Source organism: Megachile rotundata, chromosome 11 (genome assembly GCF_050947335.1).
Source record: "Megachile rotundata isolate GNS110a chromosome 11, iyMegRotu1, whole genome shotgun sequence".
NCBI lineage: Eukaryota > Metazoa > Arthropoda > Insecta > Hymenoptera > Megachilidae > Megachile > Megachile rotundata.
The window spans coordinates 12,299,961-12,319,413 of NC_134993.1; the positions used below are offsets into that span (position 1 = coordinate 12,299,961).

General features: G+C 37.8%; 2 protein-coding genes and 1 long non-coding RNA gene across 11 annotated transcripts; 1 reads left to right on the forward strand and 2 right to left on the reverse strand.

Moving 5' to 3' along the window:
• Positions 1 to 9,154: 9,154 nt before the first annotated feature.
• P5CDh1 (delta-1-Pyrroline-5-carboxylate dehydrogenase 1) lies at positions 9,155 to 14,728 on the reverse strand. 4 transcript variants are annotated; one of them, XM_003699463.3, is made up of 7 exons: positions 14,587 to 14,728; positions 12,046 to 12,259; positions 11,547 to 11,981; positions 11,063 to 11,473; positions 10,812 to 10,990; positions 10,552 to 10,740; positions 9,155 to 10,486 (listed from the first exon to the last, which is right to left on the reverse strand). In XM_003699463.3, exons 1-7 carry the CDS (start codon positions 14,628 to 14,630, stop codon positions 10,252 to 10,254), a joined length of 1,707 nt encoding a protein of 568 aa, XP_003699511.1. In that variant the 5' UTR covers positions 14,631 to 14,728; the 3' UTR covers positions 9,155 to 10,251. The 4 variants fall into 4 exon arrangements, with proteins under 4 accessions (XP_003699511.1, XP_076393262.1, XP_012138898.1 ...); XM_076537147.1 differs by lacking the exon at positions 14,587 to 14,728 and adding an exon at positions 13,124 to 13,244; XM_012283508.2 differs by lacking the exon at positions 14,587 to 14,728 and adding an exon at positions 12,908 to 13,035.
• On the forward strand, positions 13,219 to 17,103 carry LOC143265383 (uncharacterized). 6 transcript variants are annotated; one of them, XR_013039856.1, is made up of 4 exons: positions 13,219 to 13,359; positions 14,258 to 14,489; positions 14,700 to 14,939; positions 15,007 to 17,103. It is a non-coding gene; the product is annotated as an uncharacterized LOC143265383 (long non-coding RNA). The 6 variants fall into 6 exon arrangements; XR_013039855.1 differs by having other exon boundaries at positions 13,313 to 13,396; XR_013039857.1 differs by lacking the exon at positions 13,219 to 13,359 and having other exon boundaries at positions 13,653 to 14,489; positions 15,007 to 15,286; positions 15,346 to 17,103.
• Positions 15,832 to 19,325, reverse strand: Prp40 (pre-mRNA processing factor 40). Its single transcript, XM_012283522.2, has 8 exons — positions 19,167 to 19,325; positions 18,622 to 18,850; positions 18,152 to 18,545; positions 17,628 to 18,065; positions 17,094 to 17,562; positions 16,382 to 17,017; positions 16,174 to 16,320; positions 15,832 to 16,100 (listed from the first exon to the last, which is right to left on the reverse strand). The coding sequence occupies exons 1-8, from the start codon at positions 19,167 to 19,169 to the stop codon at positions 15,903 to 15,905; spliced, it is 2,514 nt and encodes an 837-aa protein (XP_012138912.1). The 5' UTR covers positions 19,170 to 19,325; the 3' UTR covers positions 15,832 to 15,902.
• Positions 19,326 to 19,453: the final 128 nt, after the last annotated feature.

Here is a 19,453-nt window from a genome sequence, read left to right on the forward strand (position 1 = left end):
ATTCTTAAAATTCCTTAAATTTTCCAAATTCACAAAACTGTTAAAATTCCTAGAATTCCTAGAATTCCTAAAATTCCTAAAATTCCGAGAATACCTAGGATTCCTAGAATTCCTAGAATTCTTAGAATTCCTAAAATTTTCTAAATTCCAAAAATTCACAAAATTCTTTCAATTACTAAGATATCCAAAATTCTTAAAATTACTAAAATTCCTAGAATTCCTAGAATTTCTAAAATTCCTAGAGTTCCTAGAATTCCTCAAATTCTTAGAAATCCTAAAATTTCCTAAATTCCAAAAATTCCTAAGATTTTACAAATTCACAAAATTCTTTCAATTACTGGGATTTCCAAAGTTCTTAAAATTCCTAGAATTCCTAAAATTCCTAAAATTCCTAAAATTCCTAAAATTCCTAGAGTTCCTAGAATTCCTCAAATTCTTAGGATTCCTAAAATTTTCTAAATTCCAAAAATTCCTAAGATTTTACAACTTCACAAAATTCTGTAAATTACTAATATTTCTAAAATTCTTGAAATTTCTAAAATTCCTAACATTCCTAAAATTACTAGAATTCCTAGAATTCCTCAAATTCTTAGAACTAAAATTTTCTAAATTCCAAAAATTCCTAAGATTTTCCAAATTCACAAAATTCTGTAAATTACTAATATTTCCAAAATTCCTAAAAATTCCTAGAATTCCTAAAATTCTTAAAATTCGTAAAATTCCTAAATTTCCTAAAATTCCTAAAATTCCTAGAATTCCCAGAATTCCCAGAATTCCTAGAATTCCTAATATTCTTAAAATTCCTAAATTTTTCTAAATTTCTAAAACTTTCCAAATTTCTAAGTCCCCAAATTCCCAAATACCCCAGTCCCCAAATCCCCAAATCCCTAAGCTCCCAAAATCTCAAATTTCCCAAAATTCCAAAAATTCCCAAGTCCCCAAATCCCCAAATCCCCAAACTCCCAAATTCTCAAATTCTCAAGTTCTCAAATTCTCAAATTCTCAAATTTCCCAAATTTCTTAAATTTCCTAAAATTTAAAAATTCCCAAATTCCCCAAATCCCTAAGCTCTCAAATTCTCAAATTCTTAAATTTCCCAAAATTCCAAAAATCCCCAAGTCCCCAAACTCCCAACTTCTCAACTTCTCAACTTCTCAAATTCTCAAATTCTCAAATTCTCAAATTTCTTAAATTTCCCAAAATTCAAAAATTCCCCAAATCCCTAAGCTCTCAAATTCTCAAATTCTTAAATTTCCCAAAAATCCCCAAATCCCCAAATCCCTAAATTCCCAAACCTCCAATTCTCCGAATCCCCAAATCCCCAAATCTCCAAATTCTAAAATTTCCCCAAATCCCCAAATCCCCAATTTTCAAAACCACCATCTGCAAAGCATTCAAACTCAAAAACACCGATCCCACCATCAACCAACAGACAATATTCCCGCCCAAAGAAAATGAAACGCAACAGCAACGAATACGGCGGTTATTCATTGCGGAAAATCGGATTCGAGACGAGCATGATTGGACTAAGCGTCTCGAAAATTTGAGCGTCGCGTCGACCGAGATTCGATCGGGTCTGACGGAAAAACGAGAAGAACGATGGAAACATGCAGCGGCCGGCAATAGGATTTCGTGACAAGTCGATTTGCCAGCGAGCAAAAATTCTCGGATTCGTCGTCAACGTCCTCATCCTTTACGCGCACTTTCACGCCTTCCAACAATGTCTGCGGGAATATTTCCAACATTCCATCCTTCCAAAATGGATTTGTGATAATCGAACGGAAACCTGACGCACGTCATCTTCTACCTCACCGAGGAAATCTCTATTGTACCTACTCTTATTTCCAGCTTTCATTAAAACTCGTATCGTTTTCCTAAGCCGCCATGTTTCCTTCGATATTGAAGTTTTCGTCCAAAAGTAATTTGGCGCAGAGTTTATTTATTTGAAATAATATAGCAATATTGTAACATGATTTTTCTTGTTTAATATTACAACCTCGAATTAGCATTGAAGCACCGTGGAAATAAACAGCAATCACGGGCGGCCATTTTGTCGAGAGTCACGCAAGAATTCGCGAAATGCGAGCGGAAAGATATACGGCAAGAAGTGAGATTGATGATACCCCAGGGGGTCAAGTCGAATATCTTCCCCGAGGAGACGGCATTAAATCGACCGGTTTGCCCTTGGCATTTATATTCATCGGTAAGTTTGATTGTGCCGGGAGTGGGCTAAGGCCGAGGAAGATATCGGACCGGAAGCGAAGAGGTTCGGACGCGTAATGGAATAGGTAAATCCTTCGGTCACTCTATTCTGAGCCGACTAGGCGTCGAAAGCGGTTACAGTGAAGCTTTTATTTCCGAAACATCGATCTCCATAAAGTTGCAGTCACGAAATCAGCTCTTGACCCGACATCGACCTCCTTTACTTTGACTGCCATAATACTGCGGCTACTTTTTGACAAATGAAAATTAGTTCTAATTTAATCTTCTTGTGTAAGCTTGTTACTGAATGGATATAAAGAAATAGCAAGAAAAAAACAATCGTTACCGAAACAAAGTCTCTAATCACGAAAGTTGTAAGTTTACACGTGGAGCACAGAATGTAGACAATCGAGAAACGCTCGGATGATTACCGGGATAATATAGTCCACGGTAAGACGTACAGATTGAATGAAGAAAAAGCACTCGAACAGTGGTACCAACTCGTGGACGACGCTTATGCCCTTCTCTCACGCAATATTAATTCTAGAGGAACAATGTTTAACCCTTCTATCGTATTGTTTCGTACACGAAATAGAATTAACCTGTATTATATTGCTGCTTTGCGTGATTCTCTACTTTAGTTCTTATCTCGTGCATCTCCTGTAAACAGACACCTTTACGGTGGAAAGATTCATCATTTTCCTTTGGGAAACTCCTTTGGATACTTTTATTCAAAAATTTCTACTTTTTATGTACTGTTGGATATTAGGTATTAAATATCATTCGAGAAATACTATGATAGAAGCCTTGATAGATTTGTAAAAATACAATAGTGATTTGTATAATTATTAGGTACATTAATGTAAAATAATTGGATGCGTAAATCTATGTAATGTACAGGGTATTTCACAATTAGTAGGTCCCTGAAATGAAGGGTAGCTGACGTGATTCTGAATAAGATTTCCCTTTGCAAAAATGGGGTTTGAAGCTCCGTTTCTGAATTATTAAGGAAAAACACGGACCAATCAGAGCGCGAGACGCATGCGCAGACGCGAGAACGGCAGCTTCGGATAACGCGTAGCTATCCAACGCGTGGTAATCCAACGCGTAGTAATTCAACGCGTAGTAATGCAACACGTGGTAATTCTAAGCGTAGTAATCCAACGCGTAGTAATACAACGTGTAGTAATCCAGCGTGTGGATATCCAACGCGTAATAATCCAGCGCGTGCATATTCAACGCGTAGTAATCCAACGCGTAATAATGCAACGCGTGGTAATTCTAAGCGTAGGAATCTAATGCGTGGTAATCTAACGCGTAGTAATCCAGCGTGTGGGTATCCAACGCGTAGTAATCCAGCGCGTGGATATTCAACGGGTAATAGTCCAACGCGTAGTAATGCAACGCGTAGTAGTCCAACGCGTAGTAATGCAACGCGTGGTAATTCTAAGCGTAGTAATCCAACGCGTAGTAATACAACGTGTAGTAATCCAGCGTGTGGATATCCAACGCGTAGTAATCCAGCGCGTGCATATTCAACGCGTAGTAATCCAACGCGTAATAATGCAACGCGTGGTAATTCTAAGCGTAGGAATCTAATGCGTGGTAATCTAGCGCGTAGTAATCCAGCGTGTGGATATCCAACGCGTAGTAATCCAGCGCGTGGATATTCAACGGGTAGTAGTCCAACGCGTAGTAATGCAACGCGTAGTAGTCCACCGCGTAGTAATGCAACGCGTGGTAATTCTAAGCGTAGTAATCCAACGCGTAGTAATACAACGTGTAGTAATCCAGCGTGTGGGTATCCAACGCGTAGTAATCCAGCGCGTGCATATTCAACGCGTAGTAATCCAACGCGTAATAATGCAACGCGTGGTAATTCTAAGCGTAGGAATCTTTTTTTTTTTTTTTTTTTTTTTTTTTTTTTTTGTTTAAGGAAGACAGAAATCCAGTAACGGACACCTGGGAAGATAGCCCAGATAGTGTGAGACTCCCGCTTCCGGCGCCCCTAGAAGAGGGGCGGTTTCCACGGCCTACTCACTAAAACTGTCTCCCGCCCCCGCTACGCGGGGGTTGGCGGCAACCCGCCAGGCTTCCTTACCGGATGGGGCATAGTGTACCTGGTCTAGGCCATCGCTCGCAGTTGTGGAAGAAAGACTACCCCCCCCCCCCTCCCACCCCCCTCGCGTGTGTGTTCCATGTGTGGAGACTGGATGCTCTCAACCAAAGGGTTTTGGCCCTAGGGGCTGCGTCAAGATCTAGGGGAGGCTCCCGGGCAAAATGCGCTGACCTCCAGCTGACCTTGTAACGCCCCCTCGGCACCGCCTCCCGGTGGGCTCGAACATACGGTAAAACCGCGACCTTCTCCACCATTTCCCACCTAAGTGCCGATCTGTAGTCTATTTTCTACTGCCTATCCCCTGCGTGTTGCCTGTCGCTCATATTTCGTTTCCGTATTTCCGCCCCCGCCCCCTCGGTCGTCGATTAATAGGTTGATATCTCCGCGCTTTACAATCTTTCCTTCCCTATGCCTAATTAACGCTATTTGTTTCTAATCTTGCCTCTGTTTCGCCCCCCCCCCCCCCCCCCCCGCGCTGTTTCTTTCCTGCTCCCCTATTTGTTCATATACGATTCCCTGTGTGCGTCATCAATACTAATACCGTCGCTGTTAGACCTAATGAAGTAATAAAGTATGTAAATAACAGCAGATAGATAAATATGTAATAAGCCCTTTTGTTCCTACTTCGCCCCAGTCTTTCTCCACAACGCTACATGAGCCCATTGCTCTCGGTATTTATTTCTTTTCTCTCTTCCAGCACTTTCCCTCGGTTCTCAATCCGTCCCCTAATGGTGCTGTGACCAGGCTGACGTTCAAGTTCCTCGTTCCAGTACTTTCCGATCAAAAAGTCTGCCAAGCCTTCGGGTCGCTCATAGCGCTGCCCGCCATTGTTGCTGCTTTCATTTGTTGTCGCCGTTTAGGCGCCAGCCAAATTTCCTTATGTTTCCTCCTTCTTCTCTCCCGCCGATCCCCTCGGTCCCCATTGTCGCCCCCTAATGGTGCTATGACCAGGCTGACGACTGGGTTCCTTGTTGGATCAGCAGTTGATCGGAAGGGTGTTTGGTTCAATTTGACCTCTCTCCCTCCTCTCCCCCGCTCAGTCGGTCACCGTTTGTGCCCCCTAATGGTGCTATGACCAGGCTGACACCGGTTTCCTCCTTTGCAAGTTTGAGTAGTTCGATCGATCGTGTCTCATGTTTTCTCCTTCTTCTCTCCCGCCGATCCCACTCGGTCCCCATTGTCGCCCCCTAATGGTGCCATGACCAGGCTGACGACTGAGTTCCTTGCTGGATCAGCAGTTGATCGGAAGGGTGTTTGGTTCAATTTGACCTCTCTCCCTCCTCTCCCCCGCTCAGTCGGTCCCCGTTTTGTGCCCCCTAATGGTGCTATGACCAGGCTGACACCGGTTTCCTCCTTTGCAAGTTTGAGTCGTTCGATCGACCATGTCTTGTTTTCTCCTTCTTCTCTCCCGCCGATCCCACTCGGTCCCCATTGTCGCCCCCTAATGGTGCTATGACCAGGCTGACGACTGGGTCCCTAATTGAATCAGCAGTTGATCAGAAGGATCCTTTGCTCAGTTTAATCTCTCTCCCTCCTCTCCCCCGCTCCGTTGGTCACCGTTTTGTGCCCCCTAATGGTGCTATGACCAGGCTGACACCGGTTTCCTCCTTTGCAGGTTTAAGTCGTTCGATCGATCGTGTCTTGTTTTCTCCTTCTTCTCTTCCGCCGATCCCACTTGGTCCCCATTGTCGCCCCCTAATGGTGCCATGACCAGGCTGACGACTGGGTCCCTAGTTGAATCAACAGTTGATCAGAAGGGTGCTTTGCTCAATTGACCTCTCTCCCTCCTCTCCCCCGCTCAGTCGGTCACCGTTTGTGCCCCCTAATGGTGCTATGACCAGGCTGACACCGGTTTCCTCCCTTGCGGGTTTGAGTCGTTTGATCGGTCGTTTCTATTTTTGTTTCGCCGCTTCTTCTGCTCCTGCTCTTCCTCTTCTCCTTCTCGCTGTCCTCTTGCTTCTTTCCCTCCTCTTGCCGTTACCTCTTCTCCCTCTCGCTGTCCTCTTACTTCTTCCCCTCCTCTTGCCGTTTGAAAAGCGCGCCGTGCCTCCGCCGTCTTGCTTGTTGCTGCATCCTTTTGCTTCACCCTTCAGGGCCGCTCTCCAAGTGTTCGCAGCGTTCCTTCCCTCGCCATGCTGGATATTCTGGTTATTCTTAAGCGTAGGAATCTAATGCGTGGTAATCTAACGGGTAGTAAGCCAGCGTGTGGATATCCAACGCGTAGTAGTCCAGCGCATGGATATTCAACGGGTAGTAGTCCAACGCGTAGTAATGCAACGCGTAGTAGTCCACCGCGTAGTAATGCAACGCGTGGTAATTCTAACCGTAGTAATTCAACGCGTAGTAATCCAACGTGTAGTAATCCAGCGTGTGGATATCCAACGCGTAGTAGTCCAGCGCGTGCATATTCAACGCGTAGTAGTCCAACGCGTAATAATGCAACGCGTGGTAATTCTAAGCGTAGGAATCTAATGCGTGGTAATCTAACGCGTAGTAATCCAGCGTGTGGATATCCAACGCGTAGTAATCCAGCGCGTGGATATTCAACGGGTAATAGTCCAACGCGTAGTAATGCAACGCGTAGTAGTCCACCGCGTAGTAATGCAACGCGTGGTAATTCTAAGCGTAGTAATCCAACGCGTAGTAATACAACGTGTAGTAATCCAGCGTGTGGATATCCAACGCGTAGTAATCCAGCGCGTGCATATTCAACGCGTAGTAATCCAACGCGTAATAATGCAACGCGTGGTAATTCTAAGCGTAGGAATCTAATGCGTGGTAATCTAACGCGTAGTAAGCCAGCGTGTGGATATCCAACGCGTAGTAATCCAGCGCGTGGATATTCGACGGGTAGTAGTCCAACGCGTAGTAAAATACAAGATATTTCTGTAGTATGGAAATTTCATCTCAAATCTTAATTTTACTGTGGAATGTAATAGATAAATAATGTAATGAAGGTCAACATTTAAACAGAAGAGGGTGATAGTGAAAAATGGTAATGCAGTCGCTAATGTGCGAAGATTACAAGTCCTTAATGAGCCAATTAGATCGTTAATTAATACATTTCCATCGTTTCCTTCGTACACCGCATTTCGATGCACGAAAAAAGGAAGTCGCGTTTTATTGCACGCGGGTGAAACGACCCACTTCAAAGTTACGATAACGAGTCCTAAAAATACGAGGATCGGTAAAAAATATCGGAAACATAATAATCGGATGTTCATTAATAATTGCGCGAAGTTTTGTGCACGGTTTCAGTTTCAGGGAGCATCGATCATCATCAAGTCAATTTCAGATTACCGTAAAGAATGGAATCTGGTGGTGCGAACGGGGGAAAAAAACTAGCCATTTAGTTTGTTGAGAAAAAAAGAAACCGGAGAAAAGGAAAGAAAGGTGGCAGAAGTGGCCCGAAAGATGGATGAAGAAAAAGCAGCGAAACGAAGACGGTCATCCTGGCTGATCTGCCGGTGAAAAGGTGAGAATCTTGATTTGAGTGAGCGCTCTTTAGATCGGCCAGCCCGAAAAACTCGTAAAAAAGCTCACGGAACGCTCGGGAATCCTTCGGGAAAAGCCATTAACGACGATTTCTCCTAAGCCATCGAATATCCCTCTTCTTCTGTGGGTGTCTTCCAGCGTCAACCTTATTCCAGACCTCGTCAAAGCGTCGACGTGGAAAAAATAGAAAGAAGAAATTGAACAGGTGGGGAAGTGCAGACAGAATTGAAGAATGCGATTTTACAGAAATTTTTATCAATTTTATGGACTTTTATTTTATTTTCGTTCTTTCGGAGATGAAATACCACGTATTTGAGATTAGTTGTACTTTTATTCGATTTAAATTAGGTTAGGTTAGGTTCAGTTAAATGGGATTAGGTTAGGTCAGATTAGACTAGGACTTTTTCCAACTTCATAGACTTTTACTTTATTAATCCTTCACTTCCTTTTTGGAGATGTAAAATAGCACGTATTTGAGATTAGTTGCACTTCTATTCGATTTGCATTAGGTTAGGTTAGATTAGGTTGGGTTAAATCACATGGGATTAGGTTAAATTAGACTAAAAATTTGATAATAGTTTTAGTTAGATTGGAAAAGTACATTTGTATATAAATCAATAAAATAAAGTGTCAAAGAATAAACGAAATGTCAAAAGAAACTCCTGTAACAATTTTAGAAAGAATTATCAATATTAATAACTAACAATCGTTCAAGAAAAAGCGTAAATTTTAATTTTTCATGTGGCGCCATCTCTCCGGCGAACGGGGTGAACTACACGGTTTTGAAACTGTACTTTCATTAGTTCTAATAATCTACCGCTAGATGGCGCCACGTGTTCCATTTATTTTTTTTTTTTTTTCGAAAAAAATTTTAGTGACTAACACGATATATATTTATTAATATTAATTTTATTCGGTTTGAAATATGGGTCCAAAATTATGGATTGTATCTTCAGAACAGTTCGCTCATTCTCGTCGATGATATAGAAACTGACATAATTTCTTTTCGAGTTATCTTACAGTTATCTTCCACAAAAAGCTTTTCAAAATTTAGTCGATAGCAAAGCATGTGGATTTTCCAAAATTTAGTCTGAATCGACGCATGATTATTTTCCGAAGACTAATATTATCTTGAAAGGGTAAGTATAGAAAGGTAGGAAATGAAGTACCTGAATTTACCTACAATTAGATTTATTTTGCGTCGGTAAATCATTCAGTGATTAAATGCACAATTTCTCTAACAAATTCTGAATGTTCAAATAAAATATTTAATCGAAATTGATCGTGATAATTAAATCGAAAGAACAGAGATATGTTCGATATTCGAATACTGAAATATTCACGTTATAATTACATACCTAATTGTATGGTATTTTATTGCTATAGTACACTTAAAATAAATTACATTATAACATCAGCCACAACATCTAACATATTACTTTATATTTAATTATTAATCACTGTTCGACTTGTAAGACGCTTTGTCTCAATCACACTGTTCAACAACAACATACCCGAACGATCGACGATCAGGCGTGACAACATAATTTAAAGAGGGGAGGGTAACTTCTGCATTTTACTGTGCCTTATCCCGCGTCTACATATCATATTGTCTCGTAAATTACACAGTAAAACGAATGTTCACATTGCGCGTTTATAACGTAACAATCGGCCATCGTAAACGATCTATACAAGAATATAAAAAGGTGAGGTCAGAAAAACGCAACAGACGGTTTTTCCAACTAGTACGCATTCATCACAATGTTTCAACACACACCGCGGATGTTGTATTTCTCGATCGTGGTACACATGATTTAATGTCCTTAGAAAATTTCGTGTATCGTTGCAAGAAAAAAAAATAATAAAAAGAAAATGCCTCTTTGTTTGCGACCATGTACAGTAATTCCTGAGATATTAAAAGATTATTGTACTGAAAATTGATCTTATGAGTATATAGGTTCCGAACGCTGCATGGCGCGAAACTTTAGTTATCTCTGTTGGCAGCAAATATGTTAAGGTGAACTTATACTCAAAACTATCCTCGGTAGCTTTGCAAATACTATTTTGTTTCTCTGCGAGTGCTCGCCTCCTATTCATTGCGGAACTAATCAACACGTTTCACGAAACACAAATGCCTTTCGATTGGTACAAGCGATACCAATCATTGAATGCTTCCCTTGCAAGGTTGCTTATCATAAAGTTATCTCGTGTACAAGCAGTAATGCTTTACAGTATAAATTCCTACAAAGCGCGGATCACTTGCATCAATAGCGCCTTACGTGTGAATTCAACGAATCCACGCAAAGAAATGCATAAAGATATTTTTCGATATTTTTCATTGACCAATCATTGAACATCAGCGTTTTCCCGTTTGCACTTGAGGATACTGCACAGTGCATCATTCGGTTTCTGCAAACCGCTAACGATACTTACACCTAAGATCTCATATACTCGTAATCGTATTCGCGTAGAGGAACAAAGGTTTCTTTGATCGATTGCGGCGATGCCCAGCGAAGGACGTAATGAGGACCGCCAGCTTTATCGTTTGTACCGGACATCCGGCTACCACCAAACGGTTGCTGACCAACGATCGAGCCTGTCGACTTGTCATTCACGTAAAAGTTACCGGCTGTGTATTTAAACTCCTCGAGAGCTTTTCTTGCCCAAGTTCTGTAAAAGATAAATAAGATATAATTAATTTATTTGTAAATCAATTTGACTAATTAGTTACTTACTCATCTTGCGCAAATATTGATCCCGTCAAAGCGTACGGTGTCGAAGTTTCTACTAGTTTCATTGTTTCGTCGAGTTTTGAATCTTTGTAAACGTATATGGTTACCACCGGGCCAAATATTTCTTCCGTCATTATTTTGTCTTTTGGATCCTTCGATACTACTATTGTTGGTTCGATGAAGTATCCACGTCTGATAAAAGACATACATTAGGAATAAGATAGATATTTTGCAAGGTAAATGTACAATAAAATAAAACATACGAATCATCATATTTTCCACCGCCAATAATCTCTAGATTTGGTGACTTCTTAGCATGTTCTATGTAACCGGAAATCCTTTTAAATGCGACAGCGTCTATGACTGCTCCAGTGAACACAGTAAAATCTCTAACATCACCAATCTTGAGTTTGTCACGAAGCGATAAAAGACCTTCTTTTACCTGCACACAACAATAATTTTCTGTTAAAATTTCATTTAAAAACGTGTATTCGTTCTTTTATAAAAAATATACCTTAGGCCACAATGATTCTGGAACGTACATCCTACTGCAGGCTGAACATTTCTGACCATTAAATTCAAAGGAACTTCTGATGGTTCCATTAACAACTGATTCCACATCGGCACTTGCATGTACAAAATGATAATTTTTTCCTCCACATTCGCCTATTAGTTTGGGATAATTCTTGTATTTTCCCAGATTTTTACCAACTTGCATCCACAAACGATTAAACGTTGGAACTGATCCAGTAAAGTTAATTCCAGCCAAGTAAGGTGAACTAGTAATAGTATCACCAAAAACAGGACCTTCGCATGGCACAAAATTAACTACACCTGGTGGCACACCGGCTTCTTTGCATATCTTGAATATCCACCAGTTAGAAAGTAAAGCTGTGTCGGATGGTTTCCAAAGAACTGAATTACCCTAAAAACATTTGATGCAAAACATTTCTATTTGTAAAGTGAATTTAATTGAATCAGTAAAAGAAGATACAAACCATTAAAGCTGGTGTGTAACCAAGGTTACCACCAATGGCAGTAAAATTAAATGGTGATACAGCTGCAACAAAACCATCCATGCCCCTATACCTCATTGAATTTAATGTCTCCTTAGTATTAGGTGAGATTGGTTTGTATCTTAAGGCCTCTTTAGCAAAATATCCGTGCATTTTAAAGAAATCAATTAATTCTGCAGCACTGTCGATCTCTGCTTGAATAACTGTTTTACTCTGACCAAGCATTGTAGAAGCATTCAACTGTTGCCTATACTTTTTTGACATTAGGTCAGCTGCTCTCAACCAAATTTCTAAACGCTGTTCTATTGGACATTTCTCCCATTCACGTTGAGCCTTTACAGCAACATCTATTGCCTTCTTAACTAAATCAGGTGTGGCCCAATAATACTTTGCAATTTTTACCTCATGGTTGTGTGGCTGCAAATTGCTGCCATTATAATCACTGACATCTTTCTACAATTTATTACTATATTTAACTTACCATAACTTGATATCTACACAAGTCAGATTTAATTTCCTCGTTTCCAATGACCAATGGCACTTCCTCGCACTCATTGGACATTTTTTCCAAGACTTTCTCCAGTTCTGCCCTCTCTGGGCTACCTTTCTTGTAGCTAAGAACAGGCTCATTTTCCAGGGGAAATTCAGGGGGATTCGGTACTGGTACTATTGATCCTAAACATCTCGTACCAACTCTGTTTACAGAAATACAAAATATGTTTTATTTGAAATATTTTGATGACATTAACATATTCCATACGTGATTATTTTAATTGTGCTTTCATTTGTCGTGCAAAATATAAGTTTTTTTTTAAAAAGTGATCTTAAATTCTGCCTGTGGGGTCCAGATTTATGTTGACATTTATTGTGACAATAAGATTAGACAAAACAAATATTGACTTTTAAGACTTGTCCCAGTATCATCTGCAAATGTTTATTTGTGTACCCTGTATTAACAGCTAAATCAATGTTATCTTTGACTTGAGATGTTGGGCTTCAACAGATGCGCTCTTACAACCAGTTTCTTATCACAAAAATAAGATAGGCATATATTTATATTCAGTTAATTATAACACTGGTATTTTTGATAAAATTCAATTAATTGTCTATTATAATTTTATTATTATACACAATAATGACAGTGATAATCACATAGATTTACAATTAATAAAAAAAATGGAATTTTTATTAATATATTACAGGAACGAAAAATACATGATTCGCGATTTCAAAATCGATGCTAAAAAATGTTGTGCGTTATATAAATGAAAAGAGAACGGAAATTATTTTAAGGAAGGAAAGACGTTATTTTAAACTTGTGTACACGTGTCAAACAAACACACCATAGTCAGATATTATGTAACATAATCTCGGTGGCCCATGTTATTGCGGTTATCGCTGTTATTAATTAGAAGAAATAAAATCGATAACAATTACGGCAACGAATTAGTTTAACAGAAATGCCGATTAGATAAACCCATAAAATGTATGAATCAATTCGAAGATACTCCAGTTTCAACTAGTCAGTATGTTTTCGGGTTCGAGAAATGATTATTTACAATAATGTACGGATGTAAATATTCGTTTCTTCTTTCATAATTGTTTCTTTACATCGGCGGTTACAGTAGCAAGTGAATAAATCGAAGGCTTATAAAAGAATCGAAACGTGTATCGATTGTCAAATATTGGGGCCATCATAATTCGAACGTGTCGTTTTACATGTACAATCGCGGCAAGTCTAAGGACGATGCATATGTATAAACTGTAAAATTATCATATTTCAAGGACATGTGCGGTGAGGACAAAAGTAGTGATTGGTTAAATTAACGTCGGTATGAGTTGTTTGTTTCAAAAATAATATATCCCTGTACTTTTTCGAAAAAAATATCAGGCTATTTATAGTTACAAAACTGTGCGGTTTATATCTTTGACCGTTCAATTTTTCTAACTATTCTATTCACCATCCTTTTTTGTATAAATTTGCGGAGTATTTTTAGAAGAATTTTGTAAAACTTTTGCGTAACCTTTCGTTTCTTTTATGAATAATGACTGAATATTTTAACGGACTATATGAAGTATTTTCCTGTCATTGTTACAAAAAAATTACTTATATATGTTAAATGAATAATTTATTTATACTTATGTCATTTTAATTAACTATCTTGTCAAACATCAATGAGACATTAAGCGAAATCAACGCGGGACTAAATTTTCCCTAAACAATTCTGAAATTAGCCTAGACCTACTTTACGGTGATAAAAAAATGGCGAATCACCCGTACAAAATGATTTATCCTAAAAATAAGATGATTCCTCCATGGCAATCATATTTTTAGTTACATTGCAAATCGTTTAATGGACACCTCAAAATAGGAATAAAAGTGGCTTATACCACTTTCAAAATAAACGGCTCATATAATTGCGATCCGATATCTTCGATAAAAATAGTGATATTAAAAGTAAACATGTGACATTGATATGCATGCGAAAAAACTTTGTGTTCTCTGGTATATCAATTTACACAATTGTAGTGAGTAATATCGAAAGTAGGACAAGTAAAGAAAACAAATGTATTTTCAACGAAAGTGTAATTATACGAAAATCTGCAGAAGAGAGATAACATGACGAACGGGAATATACTGTCAAAAACGATGGTCGGTGAACTATCAAACACCTTTCCCATCCGTTTTACAGTGGAAAGTTCCATCGGAACTGGCAAAGTGGCCTATCCTTTTCGTAGAGAAGGAAGTACGATGCGGCTAGCGAAGGTTGGAGAAAGAAAATGAATCGGAGGACCACCGACACACCAATAAAGCTGACAACACATATATACACACACATACACACGCGCGCGCGCCCTTCGTCTAAGTGCGGACGTTGTTACACGGTGCATGTGTCAATGCGCGAAAATAATCAATATACTTTGGTAAGATTTAAGCTACACACGATAGAATGTTGAAAGCCGAACTCGTATTTCACGTTGACACGTGTTCCATCGGAAATTTTCACAATTTTATACTCACTTTTGACTGTTAGATATTAACGCTTGACGGCAAAGACTCAACATTGTTTTGCTTTTTTTTTTATTCCCTTCCTTTTGTTACTCTTCGCATGAACACCTTCACTGTCGTTACAGATACTGTCAAGTTGTCAATGAACTTTTAGCCGGAAACAGTTGACGCAGTGTCAAGCCAAAGTAGTGGATTGTTGAAACTACAAAAGTCGACAGTGGCTACCATCGGCTACCATCGAGCAAATATGTAGTAAGCGAAACCTTCCCCCGTGTATTCCCCACCCTTCGTCAATTCGACTATGAAACAGGGCCGTAACAAGGTTCCGTGGAAAATGATGCAGCGGTGAGAACCTTCACATGGCTGTACGTTTTTATATTATGTAATAAATTTAATATAATACCTTCTACATAAAATATAATTTGTACACAGAAATCTGGGAATTGAAAATTGTAGGAAGGTAAGAATCTAAAACCACGGAGATACAGGATAAGGATCTAGGGATATGTAAAGATCTAGAAATATCGAAATGTGAGGAATTGAAGTTATGGAAATTTTTGAGATATTGAGACCTACGAATTTTATGTAGGTAAGAAGAATATAAAAATAGAGAGATACAATGATCTGAAAGCATGGATAATCTGGAAATACAGAAATATAGGAATCTAGGGACGTAGGGTCTGAAACTATAGTAACTTATAAGTATAGGAATGTATGTATCTATGTATGAGCAATTTAGGAATAGAAAGATATAAAAATTTAATAATTTAGGAATACGTTTCGAAGTGCCTCGGGTCCCATAAGAACTAAATACAGCAGTGTAAAGGTGTTAACTATATAAATCGCTGATGAAGATGTAATAATAAGATAAGAAATGATTTGAATATAAAGAAGTAGTAAGACTTATTAAATATTTAATCCAAAACAATTATGTAATCTGGAATTGTTTCGTAATAGTTATACATGAAATTATTAAAACATCAAGTATTATAAATTTTTACAAATGAATTGATTTAAATAATATAATTATTCCCCTTTAAAAAAATTAATAATTTTTAAATTTCAAACTTTCACCATTCTGTAATTGTATAAATTATACTATTTACCAAAATAAGCTGCAATTTCTAAGTTGTAAACTAGAGAATCTAGAAATATTTTCATTATGTTTTAATTCTTGTAGTTCTGCATCTTCCTGTTGACTAAAATTAGAACATGTTTAAAGAAATTATACTGAACATAAATAAGGAAATAATTAAATTTTGTACAAAGATTAATTTAATATTGCAATTATCTAAAATTACATATCATCTTCAGCAAGTAAACTGATTTTAATTATCTTCCTGTTGCATTTGTAATTCGCGTAATAATTGCGCTCTCTGTTTTTCTAACTCATCTTCTGAAAGTTCATGATGTTCGGCATTTTCGGTAACAGATCCTTCACTGTGAGCAGAAGCTCTCCTGTGCTTCTCCTCTTTCCGTTTTCTTTCTGGCGATTCTTCGGAAGACGGGAGTCTCGAATGTGATCGCTGTATAATAATTATTATTTAATAATTATTATAAATTAAAAATTATATCTGGTTTATGATTAATTATACTTACAGAATGACTACGACCTCTCTTCTTTTTACTTTTCTTCCTTTTCGACTTTCTAGTATCAGATTCAGAACTATCAGATTTGCTTGGAACACTTGGTGACCGTGATTTATGTCGTTTCTTTTTTAATCCTTTATCGCTACCTTCAGACTCCTGAAAATGAAGGTTAATTATTTATCATACTTGAATTTATCATATCACGTAATATACTTACACTGTGTGACCGGGACCTTGATTTTCGTTTCACCTTCTTCGTCTTTTTCTTTTTACTCCTGATATGATGATGACTGCAACTCTCTTCGAGTTCATGTTGGTATTCTTTAAAGATCCTAACTCTTTCACTTTCTAACGTAATCGCTTTGAAGTCTGGTTCCTCCTCGATTTTACTTCTAACATCTTCCCATGTCATTTGATAATCAACATTAAGAGTTTTCAACAAATTCTTGAAACCAGTTTCTAATTTTTTAAATTTCCTGGTTTCTTCTTTTACGCGTTCTTTTTCACGCGCTTCAGCTTTTTCGAGTAGCAAATTATAGGTTAATTTTACGTTGCCGGCATCTAACGTTGCAGATTTCCTATCTTCGCATACTACAGTTGCAAATTCTTCGAAAGTGGTGTTAACTTGCACCTCAAAGTTTTTGTCTTTCAGGATCTCTCTTATGATCTTCTTTTCATCATGAAATCTGGATTTTAGGTCCTCAACGTAAAATTTGAAAAGATCCAACGGAGTCGATCCAGATTGTCCAAGCATTGCTGAAAATCTCAAATCGGCGGATAACATTGGATAAAGTTCTACCCAAAGTGACATTGATGTTAATTTTCCTTGTTCGTGAAGTTCATCGAGTAAACTCTGAAAAATAATTATCATCGTTTAAATAACTATTTATAAAAAATAATGTAAAGGCTAAAAATGTTATTAAACCTACTATAAATGCATCCCTATTTTTCCTTTCTTGTCGTTTCCTACGTTTCTTCTCGTGTTCCTTCTCTTCTTCTTCATCTTTTTCTAATTGACGTATATGATTTTCGAATACAAGTAAGGCATCTTCTTTATCCATTTCCAATAAATCTGCATCTTCCGCAAACGCTGCATGTTGTAAAAGTAATGCTTGCGCTTCTTGCCAAGTGGTTCTGTATGTAACATCAGTCATAGTATCCAAAACTTGAGCTAGTCTCTTGGTATTTCTTTTCTTCAATTGCTTTGCTTCTTCTTTTTCGCGTTTAGCCAAATTAAAAATAACATCCTCATAAATATCACGGCGATCTGAGTCTCCTACAGATCTCCATACTTCCAAGTTGCCAAACATTTCTTCGCATTTGTAATACTTTGTTGTGCTTGTCATTCTATCGTTCTCTAATAAAAATTGCTCCAGATCTTCCTTAGCTTTCTTTAATCTATTTTGACAAAATAGATTTGTCAATTTTTTATACACTGTATGAAGTTATACAAAATTACTTACCTTAAACGTTCATGTTCACGTTCTTCTTTAAGTTTCTGTGTTTTATATGCATTGAATGCTTGTTTACGTTCATTCAATCTTTTCATTTGTGGATATCTAGGATCGCTTTGTATTAATTTCACTGCCTGTTCCCATGTAGCATTCGATGGTACATCCCTTTCTCTTAATAACTCTTTAAACGCTTCAATAGCCTCTTTTTTATCTTTAAATTGCATTTTTGGTTCAGGAGTGCTAGTACGACTATCGTTTGCTGATCCTTTTGCAGAATTACTATCTTCATCTGGTTTTGCCGGTGGAGTAGGAATGTTTATCGCCGCAAGCGTTGCAGCCATAGCTTGTTCAATCGCAGACTTTCCACCTGGTTCTGGTGTACTAGTTTGAGATGTATTTGTAATTGGAATATTTGGAGATAAATGTTGCATGCCAACAGGAACTATACTGAAAGATCAAGATATTCGTAATTATCTTCATAATCTCTATTTTCTCCTTCGTATAGTTGTTTATAATCTCTATGTTTTACTAACGTATTTGTAGCGCTTGCTACAACTGCCGCAGCCGCTGCTGCTACTTCTTCGGCTGCAATTCTTGCTTTCAATTCTTCTAATTCTGTAGGGATAGTCCACCTTGATTCCTTAGTTGTTACGTTATGATAGTACACTTTTCCATTCTCTGACTTATATTCTTTCCACGGACATTGCGATAAAAGCAATTCACTAGGTGTTTTTAGTTCATCTGGTTTCTCCCACAATGATTGTTTTGTAACACTATTGTAATAATATGTTCTGCCATCAGGGGCTTTATGTTCGGTCCAATCAGTCTTTTTCTCTGTTGTGGCAATAGGTGGTACGGTTGATGCAGTTTCACTTGCAAGAGGTGCCGGAGGAGGAATACCTGGTGCTGTTATTTGAGGAGGTGCCGCTGAAATATTGAAGAAATTTTAAATAAATATTTTAACCCAACAATTTACAGACATTTTATACGTAAAGGTACAAACCTATTACTCCGGTATCAGGAGGAGGAGCAGCAGTAATTGGAAAACTAAAACCAGGTGGAGGTATGGAAAATTGTGGTGGCATTATTCCTGGTGGACCAGGTGGTAAACTTGGAGGAGGTATGAAAGGTGCAGTGGGCATAATTGGTGGTACAAAACTAGAAGCAATATTTGGAGCTGCGGGTGGAAACCCAGGTACTGCTGCAGGTGGAGGAATCCCATCGTTCGAAGCCTATAACATATTGCAATATAAAGTTAAATGAAGTTTTAAAGATTTAAAGTTATAAACTATTGGTACTGAAAGATGTAAGTTGAGAAAATGAAAATTACTTTATGAGCATGCTTTTGATCAATTTTATTGTACGTAAACTAACAAAACAAATTTGAACAGAAGGTGTAATTAAAGAGTGAAAATACTGTAGAATTATTCTATTTCAAAATAAATTTACAGGAATTATTATAAGTTGAAATAAATGTGTTATTTATAAACCTATCAAAAGAGGTTATTTAATTAGCACAGATTTATATTAGATTTATAAATGACATACCATTTCTATAAAAATAAAAATATTTCTTCGTTTAATCAAATCATTGAAAATAAAATTATCGTTGCAAAATTAGTACGTTTAATTCTAATCAAAGAATTTAAGTAGCGATGCACTACTTCGTACGAAAACTATACCAAATTATGTTTGTATTGTACTATACATGCAAATCTTATCTTCTATATAGTATGGATACCCTATGTGGAATCGATTCTATCTTTTTTATGAATGAAAATATATTTTTCATCAACAATTGTCAAATTGAAATATACAGATGAAAGAATAAAGTT

Bases quoted from the DNA above. Each gene is read 5' to 3' on its own strand.
- Prp40 (XM_012283522.2), bottom strand. The intron at 18,546-18,621 runs GTTTGTACCTTT...TCAATATTTCAG, and splicing joins TCCTGATACCGGAGTAATAG to CGGCACCTCCTCAAATAACA. The intron at 18,066-18,151 runs GTTAGTAAAACA...TTGATCTTTCAG, and splicing joins GTAGCAAGCGCTACAAATAC to TATAGTTCCTGTTGGCATGC.
- P5CDh1 (XM_003699463.3), bottom strand. From the start codon at position 14,630: ATGTTGAGTCTTTGCCGTCAAGCGTTAATATCTAACAGTCAAAA. The intron at 11,982-12,045 runs GTAAGTTAAATA...AGCAATTTGCAG, and splicing joins TGTGTAGATATCAAGTTATG to CCACACAACCATGAGGTAAA. The intron at 10,487-10,551 runs GTAAGTAACTAA...TATCTTTTACAG, and splicing joins TCAATATTTGCGCAAGATGA to AACTTGGGCAAGAAAAGCTC.